Below are 18,840 nucleotides of genomic sequence, written 5' to 3' on the forward strand. Positions count from 1 at the left end.
AGTAAAAATACTGATGGGCCATCTTCGTGTGGGGCACTGCAGCCTGCGTGGGACTCTCCGGAGCAAGGCCACTGTGTTTATTTTCATGATTCTTTGATTTTGAGCCACAGTCTCTTCACTTTGCAAACAGGGATAACCTGCCTGTGTTATCAGAAGGAATAAATGAGAAAATGTCAGTACGCTAGGTGGGGTGAGGTCTGGTGCCCTGTCTCCTCGTTCTTCCTTTCACTCCTCCTTACATGAGCTCCTTCTCTCCCTCTCCACCCTTCATGCTCTCTTTGCCTCTTGAAGACCTCAGGCTGCCCTCCTTTCCTGAGGCCTCTAAGTACATGATTACGAGAGCTCCATGGCTTTCTCCACCACCAGTCCGCCAAAACCTCAGCCTTCGGGGGCTTTGCCACCATTGGGGACCCACCAGGCTTACATCTGATAAGAGTATCCTTTAAAAACACAAGGCAAACCAGAAACGTATCACAGGCTGAAGAGTCAAAGGAAGTTCAAATCCTTCCTTTGCCAACTTGCTGGGCCTTCAATATTGTCACATACACTCTTGATACCTTAAATCCCACATCTGTAAAACCAGGACAGTATTATTTCTGCACAGTGTTGGATTACTGCAACAACAAAAGATACATAAAAACACCCAGCACTGGTGCAGAGACATAATTGTTGAGCACTGAGTTTCAATAATAGCACTAGCATTAATGAGGACAGATGTGCCCAGCCTGACACCAAACGCTTTTCTTCATGTAAATTCTCAAAATGCTGGAGTCAGGTCATACCATATTACTCAAATTGATTTAATCAACCTAATATTGTGAAACATCTTATAATCGTTGTATATTTTATCTTTTTTTTTTTAAAAGATTTTATTTATTTGTTTATTTGATGGATCGAGATCACAAGTAGGCAGAGAGGCAGGCCAGGGAGTGGGGGGTGGGGAGAAACAGGCTCCCCGCTGAGCAGAAAGCCTGATGTGGGGCTTGATCCCAGGACCCGGGGATCATGACTTGAAGACAGAGGCTTAACCCACTGAGCCATCCAGGTACCCCACATCGTATATTTTAGAATGACAGAATCAATAGTATTTTTTTTAGACTTATGATAAAATATGGTGGGTGCTATGGTCTGAATGTTTTTGTCCTCCCCAAATCCATATGCTCAACTCCTAACAGCTAAGTTGATGGTAATAAAAAAAAGGTGGGGGAGTGGTTCTCAACTTTCCGTGTATCTGATACATATTTTATGTATCAATAAACCTACCAACAGAGCATGTAAGCATCTCTTTATCTCCTCTATTGATTAAGAGACAGTGCAGTGTAATGTTCAGGAATACCTTGGTTCAAATGTTGCCCCTACTATTAACTGGCTCTGAGATCTTGGGGAATTCACCTTATAGCTTGATGACTTCACTTTCCTCATCTGCAAAACGGAGACAGTCTGGTAACCTCCCCACTTGGCTTTTGTGGGGATTAAATGAAAATTCCCTGAGAATTTCTCAGGACAAAAAGGTCCTAAGTAAATGCTTGTGTTATTGTTACATTTGATGATTTCATGATGGAAATGTGGTATTTGACAGAGAATTCAGGCAAGATGCCTTTTGCTTTTTATTCCTTTCTCATTTAATTTTTATATCTTAAATTTTACATGTTGAGTTCAGTTAAATAATTTTTGGATAATTACTTGTTTACTATAATTTTCTATAAACTATCTGAATGATAGTTTAAGTCACTCCTTTTTTTTTAAAGATTTTATTTATTTTTATTTGACAGAGAGATCACAAGGAGGCAGAGAGGCAGGCGAAGCAGGCTCCCTGCTGAGCAGAGAGAGCCCGATGAGGGGCTCAATCCCAGGACCCTGGGACCATGACCTCAGCCGAAGGCAGAGGCTTTAACCCACTGAGCCACCCAGGCGCCCCTAAGTCATTTATTTTTTCACATTTTATCAAGTATATATTCCTTCATAATGTACATGTTAAAGAAAATATAAAATAGAAAGTAAGCCTCTCCCCCCACTCCTGCCAAAAAAAAAAGGCTGCCAGAGTCCAAAAACCTAGAACAACTATTAACATAGCTTGTTTGGTTTTCTTTTCTTTCTTCTTCTTCTTTCTTGAGAGAGTCTGTGTGTGGAGTTGGAAGGGGCAAAGGGAGAGAGAGAATCCCAAGCAGACTCCACAACCAGCACAGAGCCTGACACTGGGCTTGATCTCATGACCCTGAGATCATGACCTGAATCAAAATCAAGAGTTGGATGCTTAACTGAGTCACCCAGATGCCCCTTGTGTTGCTCTCCTGACGCTGTAGTTATTTTGTAAAATTTAATCATTCTTCACGTACAGTAACATAGGCAGCTGACTGTTATTATATGTTCTTTATAAATTTAACTTAGGATTTTAAATATTTCATCAAATAGAAATAACACTAATGTATTTAATCATTTTCCTTTTTCAAGTACTTAGATGCTTTTCCATTTTTGCCTCTAACAAATAGCAATGCTGTGCTCCAATTACAGGCTTTTGTTGATAATCTTAAACATAGAAGAAAAATATTTTCTTAACATATGTTTTCATGAGAATTATTGAGAATAAATGCTAGAGTAACTTGAGGGAATGTGTTGTTATTTGAATGTGAATCTCTTTATTTCTAATGAAATTCTGTATTTACTTATCTTTTAAAATCTGTTATATTTCCTCTTTGGGGAATTACTCGTTCATATCCCTTGGTCTTTATGTTCTGTTTTACTTGTAGTTTTACAGCTTCTCATGTCTTAAGTAGATGGATGTTTTATCTTGTGATTTTATGGAAATTATTTCCTATCATTTAACTCTTTGTCCTTTAACTGTATTTCTTTTGGAAATACGTTAATCCTTTAATTTTTCCTTTATTCTTTGCTTATAAGCTTAAAGACTCCCTTTCCTGGTTTTCCCTTTCTATTCACGATGAAGTTTTAATTCTAAAAAGCTTGCAAACATAGTGCACATAAAATACACACAGGTGTGAAGTTTAAAAAGATTAAATAATATTAACCTATTAGACACATTGTAATAGCAAATTTAAAAATAAAGAATCACAGGTAAGAAATGAAATAGTTTGGAATGACATTTAGAAATATCATGTTCTAATTATCTATCTGTGAAATGTCTGTGCTGTCCTTGGAACAACAAAGGGACACAAATATTGATATTTTAATAAAATATTTTGGTCTTAAGCATTAAACATAACTGCAGCTCAATGAAATTTTGGAAAAGCTAACAAAAATGTATTTTCAAAAATGTATTTCAAATCAAGGCAATACCATTACTTAGTTCATTATTTAATTTTTAAAATTACTCTTGAAGTTTATGAAGTGATTAAAATATAGAATGCTACAACACAACCAACCCCAGTTCATTGCCATCTTCTGAACAGCTTTAATTACAATAATAAAAAATAACCACAGACCTCTTACCAATTCGACCTATCACATATTTTTAACTCCCCCTTTCAGTGTTCACTGAAAAAATATCACATATGACATTTTAACAATTTCCTCCCGGACCTACTTTATTTTTTTTTTTTAAGCATTATTTTGGTATTTATTTGAGAGAGACAGAAAGTGAGACAATGAGTGGGAGGAGCAGAGGGAGAGGAAGAAAAGAATCTCAAGCTGACTCTGTGCTGAGTGTGGAGGTTGATAAAAGCAGGGCTTGCTCTCACAGCCTTGAGATCAGGACCTGAGGCGAAACCAAGAGTCGGTGGTTTAACCGACTGTGCCACCCAGGCGCCCCAGAGACTACATTTTAAAATGAAGTTTAAGAGCATCCTGAAGACAAACAGACTATAGTATCTATAATTGAAAGTCCTGGACTTAGAAGTTGAAAGAGCTGGACTTTTCAAGTTCTTTTCCCACTATGAATGTTGAAAATTTCTGACCCAGAGAATCACATGGAAATTCTGAACTTCCATTATTTCAGTCAAATGGAGTAGAGATCTATTCCTACCTCACAGGAATTACATAATGATTGAAAAAGATCGGGATAAATGTAGTAACACATTTTCAGGTTTCTAAAATTGAGAAGTAGAGCCAAATAATAATCTAGATAATTATAGTTTTAAAAATTCTACAATTCTCTGTAGGTTCAAGAGAAAGGAGGACAAAATGATTGTTCCTTTACATTAGAAATGATTTCATGGTTGCCCAGATCAGCCCTCTTCCATTACCAATACTTGAATTCCTTCTAGCATCCTTATAAACCCACAGTTGAAAAATCTTCAATGGGCATTCATTTCATAAGCTGATGGCTCTCATAAGTTATAATGTTCCCCCCATGGAGCCAGAACTATCTTCTCAGAGTTTCCAGCTATGGTCCTAATTCTGCCCTTGAACTATCCTCCAGACATATGCTGTGTCTACTGCATCAAGCACTATCCCTGCTTTATTGCTCTTCAATGTAACCCCTCGTATCTATAATTCTTTCTGGTGATCTCCTACTATTTATTCAAATATAGTTTATGTGTAAGTTCATCAGGCATAGTTCTCCTGCTCCCCAACCCCCCAAATCAAGGCCCCTTTATGTTCCTTCATAAAAACAACTGTAATTATAATTAAATGATCATTTTTACAATGTGGGCCTCCCTCACCAGTTTGGCAGCTCTACTGGAGCCTGTCTTGTTCCCTGTTGTCTCCCTACATCTAGCTTGATAAATACTGAGTTGGATGAAGATGCTCAGGACTCATCATTATACAGCTGAACCCCTGGAATGAACAACTTCACCCACAGAGTGTAACTGTAATAAAGAAAATGAGGCTAAGGGCTTAATTCTTAAAAACATACAGTTAGAGGTTGATAGGAGAAGAAGAAACCATCCAAGGTCTATACAAAAGTGCACTTCTCAAGAGCATTCATCACAGTCTGCTTCCTTTTCCCTTTTTTGCTTTTGTCCTTAATAACTAATGAATTCCAATCTACCCAGATTTATACACAGTAGGTGTCTTATAACAAATGCACATTAACTTAAGCTGTTTCAATCTACATAAAATTTACTACTATGCACATAAAGAAAAAAATGTAATAGAATTATTCTGTTTGATAAAATGGTTTTCCTACTAATTCTTCAAAAAGAAAAATAAAAGAGAGTGACTTCTTGTTTTGACTTTTATTCTTTTGGTAGAAGCTTTCCATTGGAGCCACTGGGAAAACCACGGAGAATCCCTTGAAGTACAGGCCCACATGACACATCAAGGCACCAAATTCTCATCTTTGAAATTTATAAACCAAATTCCATAAAAATTTCATATGATTTGTTCCATATGGGCATGGGATGCACTGTAAACTTGATGACACATGAATGTAACATTATACTATTACTGATACCATAGTGTGAAACCTGTTTTCTACATATTCTTTAACATTTTTGATGCAAGATCAGTGAGAAATTGAGTATATATTAACAACAATATGAAATCTTAGTATAGAAAAATATTTTGAAAGCTCACATCAACTCTTTCACATTTTACAGATAAGGAATCTTAATCCCAGAGATTACAGGTCCCAGAAAGCCCTACATTTAACAAACTTTTGAACCAGTTTTATAAACCTATCTAGCTTTCTTTGTTGCATGCCATCCTGAAGAAAAAAAGACAATCTTGTACTCAACCCTTCCTCAAAAACACAAAACTGGTAGATTAAAAATACAAGTAACTGAGAGTAATTTTTAAAAAATATTTTAATTATTTATTTGTCAGAGAGAGAGAGCGAGAGAGCATACGAGCAGGGTGAGGGGCAGAGGGAGAAGCAGGGAGCCAGATGTGGGACTTGATCCCAAGACTGAGCTGAAGGCAGATGCTTAACCAACGACTGAGCCACCCAGGCATCCCAACTATGAGTACTTTTAAATACTGCCTTCTAATGATCATTGCCGTCAATATAAATTCTATAATTAATTCCCTTTGTCTAGTCCCAAATGGATGGCATGTCATGTGTATTATTAACAAGCAAATCAAAACACATCAACATACAGGAGAGTGAATTTCCAATAGAACAAAACTCTCCCACGCTGACATTTTCGTGGGCATTTGCAAAAGTATTGGGAAAAAAAAAAAAAGATAACAAAACAACATGTATATTTTATTTAAATAAATAAATTTTTTAAGCTGAGGAAGTATGATTATTCATTCAATTGTGGGTATAAATATCCTAAAAATATCCATAACCAGTAAGTTGATGGAGAACTGATAGGAATCATATTATGTATCTCCTTGGACAAGAAGTAATAAAAATGCTAATGGAACAACCTTTTGGTCTATTTTGGAAACTACATTCAAGTCTAAAATGGAGAACATCTCTAACTGAGCTCAACCAACACTTATTGCACATTACTGTGTATAGGACAATATGCTAGATATTGATGTGCAAAAATGGAAATTAGGGTCTCTCCATTCTCAATTGTCTTAGATATTTTTTTTCTTAGATATTTCTAAAGAAGGTAAGTGTATTCTTTCAACAAAATATTTACATTTCCACAACCATTCCCAAGTCTAATCTATCTTCTCTTGACTAAAACACAGCAAAAGTTCCCCTAGACCTTTCCCTAATCCTGTCTTCTCCACACGGTCCCCTCCTTTGCCCTAGGAAGAAAATGCAAACTCCTTAGCTTGGTGGATAAAACCCCACAGGCTCTGCTCTGCTTTCTCTCCAGTCTCATCTCCTCCCACTTTCCAATCTGGTTCAATATGATCCAGTCATATTGGCTTTCCTTCTCTGCTGTGAACACAAGCTTGTTCTTGCCTTTGGCCTTTGAACTTTGTTTCTTCTATCTGAAATGCCCTTACCTGGCTCTTCAAATAGCTAGTTCACACATACAGATTTCAAACATCACCTTTTCACAGATGTTCTCCTTGACTCCTTGCTGCCAAGAAGCACCCCACTTCTCCCACATCACCTTCTTAAAATGACATCACACTATTTATTTCATACATAGCACTACTCACTTTCTGAAAATAGAATGGTACCTCACACCATCAGACACGTTGTATACACATTAAGGTGGATAAAAGTCCTTCCCTAAACTTTTTAAGCTGAGTTATAATTATATGCATTTAACATTCTAAAACTGCATAGAAGGACCTACTAATTGAAAATACCTACTTACCTACCTGCATATCTGCTTGGTTATCTCCCCATGTTGTGAGAGAAATGGAACATACATTAGAGAAGAAAAGTCTATGGCAGTAATCAAGAGACCCAAAGGTTAGTTACTTTTAACTAACTTGGGCTAGCCAATTTCATTTCTCTAGGCTTTGGTGTTTAGGCTTTACAAGAGAGGGATTATATCAGAGCATTTTAAGGAACCTTCCAGTTCTAAAATTTAGTCATTTGAAGTAGATTTTTCCCAAATTAAATGTACATTTTTTAGATCATAAGCACACTCAGACAGGAATATCAAGCACTCAGTTATGGGCTTCCTGTCCATTTGTAGGTTATTTTGTCTTAACTACCACTTCTTGATGCTTTATCCCGAATCTTTTTCATTTCCTATTCCAGAATGGGAAAAAGAACTGAAACTATTTCATAAAATTATAGGACATTATGTACTCATTCCTCCCATTAAAAATACACATATTTTTAGTAGTGTATATACACTAGAAACTTTAAAATAATCCAGGAGTGCTAAGAAGAGTCCATTTTTACACATACAGTTACAGAATGCGCATTATCACTATTTTCAAGTAACCTTTACAATAAAGGATTTGTTACACTTTCTGTTAAAACTAAATCCAAAAATTTCTCACTAATACCAAAACTGGAAAAAAAAAAATCAGGAGGATGATGTCGTAGAAAAAAATAATAAAACAGAAGTGGATAAATACAGATAATTCATAATAATGAGGAGGCAAACTCTTAAAACGAACACAACAATGCTTTTTTCCCTTTGCAATTCCAATGAACCAATATGGAAATGTAAAGGAATCGACTATGAAAAACCTAAAGCATATAATAAAATTATGGGAACAAGATTAGGAGATTATTAACTGGAACTAGTTTGAGGTAAAGGAAGCATAGAAGGCAAGATCGGGGGAAAAAATTCTACTTCAAAAGATGCAATAAGAAGCACTCAGGGAAAATAATCATGGACCTACTTTAATGCACAGTAGGGGTGCCCAAAATAGTATGCATGAGAAAATCTAATTTAAAATAGTTCATATGAGAAATCCTGTAAAAATAAAATAAATTCTGCAGCAAACTTAAATTAGTTGACTGCCAACCCAACATGCAATAACTCTGCATCGTGAAACAAAATCTGGACTAGTTATGCAACAGCCCATGTGAAATTATAGGCTGCGTTATGCTGGAAAGATAAAGCATCATGACCCGAGATTTATAAACATATGTCCAAAATGTAAATAAACAAATGGACTTGTGGTTGGTAAAGTGCATCTTCCATTTTATTTTTTCCATTTTCCACACTGACAGCCTCTCACTGAATTTCGTTTTACCAACTGTAAAATGTTAGAAAGAATAACTTTAAGAAGGTTATTAGCTTTATTCCTTCAAGATTTAACCACCATCTATTTTTCAGTTTACTACTGAATAATAACACATCAAAGCCAAGAGCGGTCAAAAAATCATCCCCCACCCCCACCCCGAGGATCAGGAAAATTAAATGCTTTTTGGTTCCTTGAAAGTCATGCCAACTACAAATCTGGTAGAAATAAGTACTCTTACCCAACACCAAACCAACTATATACTTCACCTCATTTACCACATGACTCACTACTAATGACAGAGTGGAGTGTGACAGAATTGTTATGTAAGTTCATTCTGGGCTGATTAAGGCCAAGGCTAACCTGTATGCGAAAGACATCTTTTACACTATTTATGGTTTATCCTTGACCCCAGTCTCAGGTATCTAGAGGCCTGGGTACATTTTTATTTTCCAGCAAGCTAGAACTTGTCGTCAAAATAAAGTTCAAAATGATAGATCAGTGAACAATACATTATCATTTACAAGTATAAGAGAGCTAATATTCTGGTTCCATACCAGGCTTCAGGCAAGGAGCAGGATGCTTTTCTGATGAGCCCTTATTTACACTTCACACTGGACTTGAAAGAGACAATTGTGAAAATGCCTCTCCCCACTGAAGTCCTCTGAAAATTAACTAATGGAAAATGTAATGCATAGCCCTCGATAACATGACTGCTTTGAATGAGAAGCTAAGACTACAGCATGGGGTGAAATCTGGAGCAACGAAGCCCATACCCTCTCAAAATGCTCTTTGCCGGCAAATCCTAAATCTCATACCAACATTAACAGTAAATGTGGGGGACGTGGAAAAAACTATCGACCACTCACCATAATGCATGTAACAGTTTCCTTTCGTGGGATCCAGCTCAATAGCCTTCAAGAAGAATTTTTCAGCCTCACTCTTACGACCCTTAAAAAACAGAGAAAATGGATGATTCAGCAGTAGATCGTGAAGGACCGTTTACCTCCTGGGCCCAAATGAAGTAAGTAGACTCACGCCTACTTAGCAATCATCACACACACACAAAAGTGTTTTTTTTTTTTTTTTAATTTTTAATCTAAACAAGGATGATCAAGGAGAGTATGCTGAGAGACAAGACTGAAGTCAGAATCCTGGGAAACACCAAGATTAGAAGAAAAGACAGTGAGAGTGAGTTCATCAAAGAGATCAGAGAAGAGGCCAGGAAGGCAAGAGAAAAAGTAAAAAAAAGAAAAAAAGGATTTCACAAAAACCAAAAGGATGAGATAGTTTTAAGGAATGGCGGGAAACATCATTTTCATTTTCTATTTTATTATCTCCCTTCTGTTTGTTTCCTCTTCATTTCTTCTTCCTGGTAAAGAATTTGGAGCATTTTGGCTTTTGAGATGATTTTGTCCTAATGGCCCGCTTTACATATGAAGAAGTAGGTCACAGTTTGTTGAATCTCACACAACCGCTGCTTATCTTTCATGACTAAAATACTCCTAAACAAGGATTTAATCTAAAGCTAGTGCTTCTTCCTAGCTATAGTTTTAATTTTAAGTAAATGTTATCATCATCCCCAGAAGAAAATAAGCAAAGCAGGGGGAAAGACTTGTAGGCAATAGACTGGCTTTTCATGAAATAATATGATTCCTGGCAGAACCTAAAACTGTATGCTCTTTACCGTGTTATAGCTTCTGAACTGAAATGGCCTATAGAGTAACACAAAGGGATGGCTTGAGATAGGAGAAGAGCCCCAAGGAGAACTTTCCTGGGGCAAACCTGTCTTGTCCCGTAAGGCTGGAATGAAGAGTTCTGTGGTCTGAGCATCAGCAAGGCACTGGGTGGTGGACATCTCCAGAAGTCATGGTCTAGAGTGAAGAGAACTCATCTGATCTCCTTGCTCCTTCTAACTTATACACTATCTACCACAGCAACTTCAGGCAATGTTTTTCTTTCTTCAGGTATTTTTTTAAACCACTGCTACAGAGATAAATCTTGCAAAGGTACAGGTGTATAATTGACCTACATCCCACCATTCAACTTTGACTCACTTTTCTGTCTACCCCTTCCTTTTTGTTTATTCACTCATTTAAAAAATTCACTGTCCCTACATCCTTTATTCACCATTACTCTCCCCAGTAGGACCCAGCCTACATATAGTTTCTACCGTCTACAGCAGACGGCGGACAACCGACATCTTCATTTCTTCTTCCATTTTACTAATTCTACTCCAGTCAAGTAACTTCTCTTTAACTCACAAGTCTCGCAAAATACCCAATAATTAAAATTTTAATTCCCTGCCATATTTCTCATAACATTTTAACTTCAAAGGAAAGAAAGGAAAGTACAGGCAAAAGGCTCTCCACATATATCATACTTTCATGAAGTTAGTAAGACTTAGCAAGAATCTTACAAAGTTAAGATTCTATAAAATAATTAAATAACTGTACTGAACCAGGCCGAGTAATGTGTAAGTTTGGATCATAGGTTCTAGGCAGGTAGAACAGCTTCCCCATTGGTGTAGCCATGTGACCCTTAGAAAATTATATCATCTCATAGCTGTAGTGTTCTCTATTACATAATTGAAGATAGGTAGAGCACAGAGAATTTCTAGGGCAGTGAAACTATTCTGTAGAATATAGAAATAATGGACACATGTCATTATATATTTGTCAAAACTCATGGACAACACTAATGCAGGTTGATAATGATAGGAAAACTGCGTAGGGTCATAGGAGGGTAAGGGAGTATTTGGGAAATTGCAGCTCAATTTTTTAAAACAACATTTTATTTATTTATTTGCGGGGGGAGTGAGACTGGGGGGTAAAAGCAGAGGGAGAGGGAGAGAGATAATTCCAAGCAGACTCTACACTGACTGCAGAGCATGACCCTATGACCCCAAGATCACAACCTGAGCTGAAATCAAGAGACTGATGCCCAACTGACTGAGCCGCCCCAGGTGCCCCTCGATTCCTTAAATCTGCTCTAAAAATAAAGTGTATTAACTTTAAAAAGAAGATATCAAATCTATTTCATAAGATCAGTAGATTACCTGAGACAAACTTAAAAAGTAGTTATTACCGTAACCTAGGTATAAGTTTGTAATACATGTTAACTATTACATATACACACATACAGTATGCAATAGAACACAGAATTCTAAATGTCAGAGAGTATTTTTTGTTATCTACACAGTCTCAGTAAGATGTGGTCGGCCTCTAAATCACCGTTAGAAAATGATGTACAAAGAACTCACAGAAGATAATTAAAGATACAAAATGAAAACTACCCTCGTAAAGTCTGTACAAATGTTATGTGCAAAGATACAAAGGGTTGCGAACCTTCTTCCATTTAAGTTTTTCAGGATAGAGAAGAAACTGGCTCATTTATCAGTGTCACAGTAAACGGGGTTATAAAATGCTTGTGTGTAGTCCGTTGGCAAAACAATAGTTTGTAGCGCTAAAAACATGCACCAGATCTCAAAGGACAGTGATCTCTGGTTGCTCAGTGGACCAAATTATTAAAGGCAATGAATCCCAACATCTCCTAGATGTAAAATAAACACATCAAAGGCCAGAACAATCTTTTTTGGGGTGGAGGGGAGTACAAATCCATCATGCAAAAACCTATCTTTCTGCTTGGATCACTATTTATTTAGTCAAGTGCCAAATAATGAGGAGGAAAATAAAATCCCCACAAGAATATAAGAAATCAAGTCAACCACATGCATAAACCCACCACACACATGTATTACTGTGTCTTAGGAAGAAAGATGGCACCTGGGAGGTTAATACTATGCTTAATCCAATTTATTCTTTCAACTGTAACTATTTTAGAAAGATGGTAATTAAGGAAGTAGAGAAGAAAAAGTGATTTCTCAGCAGGTTTTTCTTGGTGCTTTTAGGTTTTGTCAGCATTTTCTACAAGCAAGCATCATGGAGTACTTTCTGGTTGTACAAACTCCTTGCATCTAGCACATTACTCATTTCGTATACTGGCTGATGTCTGAGCATGTGGGGTGGTTCAGAAAACCAAGTAAAAGGCACTGTGGTCAGCTGTGACAAATAAGGGAAATGTGAGTTGGGAGGCTCAGTTTCTACCACCATCTCTGTGACTTGTTTATGTGCCTGTTCCTTTGTTTTTGTTGGCTAAAAATTATTTACTGAAGGCCCATTCTTTGCCCTGTACAGCTCTAAGTAATGGGGATGGAACTGTGAACAACACAGCATGCTTGGCCTTGAGTCCTTAGTTGCAAGAAGCACATAACGAACACATAACCCAATAAGCAGGGGTATTAGTTACAGAGCACTGTGGGCAAACAATTTCTCCAATTCTCATTGAAAGAACTGGCCCAGAGACAACAAGCCTGTATTTGAATCTTGCTGAATCTACTTATTTAACAGTGAGAGTGACTTGGAGTATCTTTAGGAACACATCTGAGTCTCTTTTTCCTCATTTGGGAACATAAACATAATTAATACCAATTTGGAGGACTGCTTAAAAAAAAATCACAAGTTGTATGGAAATAACTAGCTTCGGATTTATCATACAAAACTCGGACATTCTTTGATATTTTTTCCTTCTATCTTTTCAAAAGAATCCTTCCTTCCAACTTCAATGCCACTATTTGGTTTTTAATTACCAAAATTTAAAAATCCTTTTCCAAATTTCATGTCATGATAGAAAGTAAAATTTTTTTAAAAAGATTTTATTTATTTATTTGTCAGAGAGAGAGAGCACAAGCAGGGGGAGCAGCAGACAGAGGAAGAAGCAGCTCCCTGCTGAGCAGGAAGCCCAATGTGCGACTGGATCCCCGGACTCTGGGATCATGACCTGACCTGAAGGCAGACACTTAATGGACTGAGCCACCTAGGTGTTCCTAGAAACTAAGTTTCACAATTTTTCTATAAAATGCTTCTCATTCCTGACACTTTCCCCTGCCTTAAGTCAAAGCTCTTCTCATTTTGCCTCTAGAAGGACACAGATTTCAGACGTCCTGACCTAATAAACTTCATTTCATCATATTAATTAATTTCTTAAGTGAAACTGTTTTTAGGTTATGCTCTTGCTCAGGAATATTTTAATAGCTCCTAGTTTCCACACGTTCTGCTTAATAATCAATTTAATTTTCAAAATCTTCCACAATCTAGCTCAAATCTTCCTGGATAAATTCCCCTACCTTATCAGGCCAATTTCCTCATCTGCCTTATCCATAGCTCCTATGTCTTCCCTTAGTTATTTCTTCCAGTCTGTAATTTTGCTCATGTTCTCACTTGTTCATATGCATTTTTTCCCTCAAGCCTTAACTAAACACTCAATTTTCTATAAGGCTTTCTGTGATGGCTCGCAACTGCTAATAATTTCCTTTTTCTCTTAATTGTGATGATATGATTACTTTTAAGAGTTCTTACTAACATGCTAATTATATGACTTGAACTCTAAGATACTAGACCAAGTCCCTTCATATATAAAGTGCTTGGAGAGCGGATATTTAATTTGTACAAAATTGTAATTCTAGGTAGTATTTAGAGTTTGTACATGACCATTCAGTGTACCCACACACAAGTCAGTTAAACAGCAAAAACCCAGTATCCCGGAAAAAGGAGCAGTTGACAATGCAGGTGATTCAGAAGTCAAGGACATAAAACAGCTAGAGAAATTCTTGGCATAGTCCTAGATTAGACACTGTGCAGTGAGTATAGCGTCAGTACTGAAAATTAACCAATTGGACTGTGAGCAGCACAGTGCGATCTGGGAGCAGCGGCTGTGGGATCAGGAGAGTGAGCAGGATTTCCCTGGACAAGGGCAGCATCCATACCCAGGGATTAGGGCTTTGCGAGTATCAATATCCCTACATTATATTTACGTTAGTATATTACTTGTAACACTATACTGAGTATTAAAAACATAGACACAAGATAGCATTATTTAAATTTATGGAAAAATCATTCTTAGGACTAGGTCTTGTCAGGTCCTCCCTCTCCCGACAAGCAGCAAGCAAACCTACACATGTTAGGTAAATAGTGAATAAAGCTTATAGAGCCTGTTCCACAGTGTGGGAGTCACTTTCAGCTTATTTTGTTTCCTAATTAAACTGGATGTTACCGTCACTGTTCAAGAAACTGGTGTCCACCCACACAGGTGTACAAGGCAAGCAGCGCCTCTTCTGATGCCTGAGTAACATTGTTCCCCACTACAAAATATACAAACATATATTTTTTCATTTATTTATTTATATATATTATGGGGGGGGCAGAAGGAGAGGGTAGAGAGAATCTTAAGCAGGCTCCATGCCCAGTGCAGAGCCCAACACAGGGCTCAATCCCACAACCCTGAGATCATGACCTGAGCCCAAACCAAGAATGGATACTTAGTCTCCTGAGCTACCCAGTGCCCCTATACATAAATATTTTTATATAAAAATACAAACACTCCCACAAATATTCTTAACTCTCACTTAGAGCACTCGGGAATACTAAGTATGAGAGAGAGTTATAGTGGGGATGCCTGAGTGGCTCAGTCTGTTAAGTCTGCCTTCAACTCAGGTCATGATTTCAGGATCCCGGGATAGAGCCCCACATCAGGCTCCCTACTGAGCAGGGAGTCTGCTTCTCCTTCTGCCCCTCACCCCGCTCCCACTCTCTCTCTCTCTTTCTCAAAGGAATAAATAAAATCTTTAAAAAAGAGAGAAATACCCTATTAGGCTTTAGCTTGAATTGTTATAGTTGAAAAAGTAAACCATACCACAAATTTTGTATATACTTTTTTAATAATAAATAAGCCATTTTATCAACCACCCCCCATAAAGTGTGTCTTAATCCTATAACTCAGAATTTACTGAATGACACCAAAAAACATCAAGATTTGGCATTATTGCATTGCATTTTATATATATATATATATATATATATGTATATATACATACATATAATATATTTACATATATAAATTATATAAATATATAAACTCATGTATATATTTCTTAAATTTATATATTTATACATGAATGTAATTAGTGTATTAATCTTCTTATGAACTAAATTGCTCCCATAAGACTTTATCTGTCCTTCAACAGTCATCCAAGTATTACATAAATAAAACCAGTCATAAAAGAACTAGGCTATCACTTTTGTCTTTATAGAACTTAACAGCTTATAGTTACTCCTTAGTTATTTAGTTCACATGCTCACATGTTTTCAGTAAAGTGCAGAGCTGTGAACAAAGTAGTAATTTCTCCACTTTATATCTGAAAACTTAACATGAACTATTGTCTATAAAACCATAAAAACAGTTCCTCAGGACAAGTCTAATTTGCAATCAAATATTTATACTGTAACCAGGGACTACCTGTGTCTTCAGTGTTGGTTGGAGCCCCAATTAGGATAACTAGACAATTTCCCCTCGGTGTCCCTGGTCCTTATTTAGAGGCTGCTATAAGTTTAACATAGAAGCCTTCTGCAGTTGTGTACCCACAGGCTACTTCTGGACATGTTAGCATTTACTCTTGGAGCATGTCTGACAATTATGAATGGTGGTCATTTTTCACAACCAACAAAATTCACATCTTCATTTCATACACAAGTGTCTATCTGTAGGGACAATACATAAGAAAGGGAAGCAGCCATACAAGAGGTCCAAAATCTTAAGTATAGCTTGGTAAATGTATTGTTTAAACATGGATTGTGGTTTAATGAGTGCAAAAGGAAGAACAAGCAACTAAAAATATACTCTTGAAAAATTAATTTGTGAAGACCACCACTTACCAATGGAAAGGGCATTATTTGAGTCTATTTTAACATCACCATGTTTATGTATAAACTGCCTTGAGGAAATAAAGGTGTTCCCTTCTCAAAAGACCAAAAAAAACATTTTTTTTAAAAAGCCTAATAATTCAGCTAATTTTTACAAACCAAGATGATTTATATCAAACCACTTAATTCTCATACCCCTCTAGTTATTATATATTACCAACCAAAGCTAACTTGAATTACAGGCAAAGTAGAAGGATAGGACAGTGGTAACTTTAGTGATGAAATATTTCATCTCCATACCACTAAAATAGTCTTTCCCTATTGAAGTGATAAGAAACAATTTGATTTGGATCACTGGAAGATAGATGGTTGATGAATTGGATACAGGTAGAACATGAAAACAGGAATCAAAGATAAGTCGACATCTGTGGCTTGTAGCATCTAGGTGAAGGCAGGTTCACTTATTCAAATGGGAAAGAGTTAAGTGTTGGTAGGAAGGTAAACACACAGTGGAGTAATCAAGTTCTACTTGATTAAGATGTTAGGGCAAGAGAGTATGGAGAACTAATTTAGGGAAGACTGACCAGATAGGCCACAGACCAAGCACTGACAGGGAGAAAGAACACTAGATACCTGGTACCTTGCTTTATAAGAAAGTAAAAGGAGAAAACTTGCAAGAATGCCAAGAAGGGAGGGGGGGGGGAAGAAAAGCAAAACAAAACAAAAAGAGTTTTTATATTATAATGTTTTCAATAACAGAGAAAATACATATCTTACAATAACTTTAACTTGCCTTTCATAAATATTTAACATAATTCAAAAATTCTAAATTATATGTTGCTTTCTACACTGCTTTGACGTTATGAGTAAAAAAGTTAGATTTTAGGGGAACCTGGGTGGCTCAGTGGGTTAAAGCCTCTGCCTTCGGTTCAGGTCATGATCCCAGGGTCCTGGGATCGACCCCTGCAACAGGCTCTGCTCTGCAGGGAGCCTATTCCCCCTCCCCCCACCCGTACCCACCCCACCTGCCTCTTTGCCTACTTGTGATCTCTGTCAAATAAATAAATAAAATCTTTGGAAAAAAAAAGTTAGATTTTAGGGTGTAAATACAAACAGCTAATTTCTAAAATATTATATAACTAAAGGTGTTTAGCTTCAGATTTCCTGTTATACTACAAGTGTTCATTTCCTTTCTACATCTGTTCACTTGTATATTTTCCCTTCAAGCTTAAAGAGGTCATCCACACATACTGTAATAACATTTCAGTGGGAGATAATTAATTTGATAGGATATATCCACATCCCAAGCTCCATCTGCACAAATTGCTTCGCTTGTTACACTGCCTTGTTACACTATGCTCAATGTCAAGTTAAAATCAACATATTACCATAATTCTTCTCCATCAATAATAGTTTATAAGAACAATATTCAGATATTTTATTAAAATGTCTGATGAAGTGGTGGTAAAGTAAAAAAATTTATTTGAATCAAATTTATAATTACACTACAGATAAATGTCCTGTAATATTTTACTTTACTAAACATTTTACTTTAATAAAATTTTACTTTAACTATGCCAGACATTTTTGGGGGCACCTGGGTGGCACAGTCAGTTAAGCATCTGACTCTTGGTTTTGGCTCAGGTTGTGATCTCATGGTCGTGAGATGGAGCCCTGCATTGGGTCCATACTCAGTGGGGAGTCTGCCTGAAATTCTCTCTCCCTTTGCCTCTGCCCCCTCCTCTTTATCTCAAATAAATAAATCTTAAAATATATTGTCAATCACTTTAAAATATTAATATTGGCTATTTTTATTATTAATGTATTTTATTAACATATAATGTATTATTAATGTATATATGTTATATATAATGTATAATTTGTATATTATATATACATATAATGTATATTAACATATAATGTATATAGAGTATAATGTATTAACATAGAATGTATAATAATACATTATTAACAAAATGTATTATTTTGCCCCAGGGTTACAGGTCTGTGAGTCGTCAGGCTTACCCACTTCACAACACTCACCATAGCGCATACCCTTCCCAATGTCCATAACCCAGCCACCCTATCCTTGCCCCCAACCCCTCAGCAACCCTCAGCTTGTTTTGTGAGATTAAGAGTCCCTTATGGTTTGTCTCCCTCCTGATCCCATCTTGTTTCATTTTTTCCTTCCGTACCCCCCAAACCCCCCACACTGCCTCTCAAATTCCTCATATCAGGGAGATCATATGATAAAAAATTGGTTATTTTTAGATGTTAAGAGTAATGCATGTAATTTATCTTTAAATCACAAACAGAAAAATATCTGTTTTTAATTAAAATAATGAACTTTTAGCAATTCCTTAAATTTATTCACTGGGTTTCTTAATTCAATAAATATTTATCGGGTACCTATCATGTGCCTATCACTGTGTTATGCACCAGGATGAAAATGGTGAATAAAAACATAACCTCTGCCAAAAATAAGGGCTATGGAATTTCAGTTAGAACAGCTGATCCGACCAAGCTGAGTACTTGGAAGGAAAAGTTTTTCAAGGGAACTGCTGCTTGCTCTAAAAATCTGAAAGGTGTGTATGATTAATGAGTTGAAGGGGAGAAAAAG

The 18,840-nt window shown here is 36.6% G+C and overlaps 1 protein-coding gene across 1 annotated transcript in view; it reads right to left on the minus strand.

Annotated features, from left to right (window-relative positions):
• Positions 1–18,840, minus strand: part of LOC111142132 (transmembrane and tetratricopeptide repeat containing 2) — a 429,660-nt gene that overhangs the window by 83,986 nt on the left and 326,834 nt on the right. Inside the window, exon 9 of the mRNA XM_022495112.1 lies at positions 9,333–9,414. Coding sequence (XP_022350820.1) covers positions 9,333–9,414 — 82 coding nt within the window. The remainder of the gene's footprint in view (positions 1–9,332; positions 9,415–18,840) is intronic.

Source organism: Enhydra lutris, unplaced genomic scaffold (genome assembly GCF_002288905.1).
Source record: "Enhydra lutris kenyoni isolate GAN:26980312 unplaced genomic scaffold, ASM228890v2 scaffoldscaffold7, whole genome shotgun sequence".
NCBI classification, from domain to species: domain Eukaryota; kingdom Metazoa; phylum Chordata; class Mammalia; order Carnivora; family Mustelidae; genus Enhydra; species Enhydra lutris.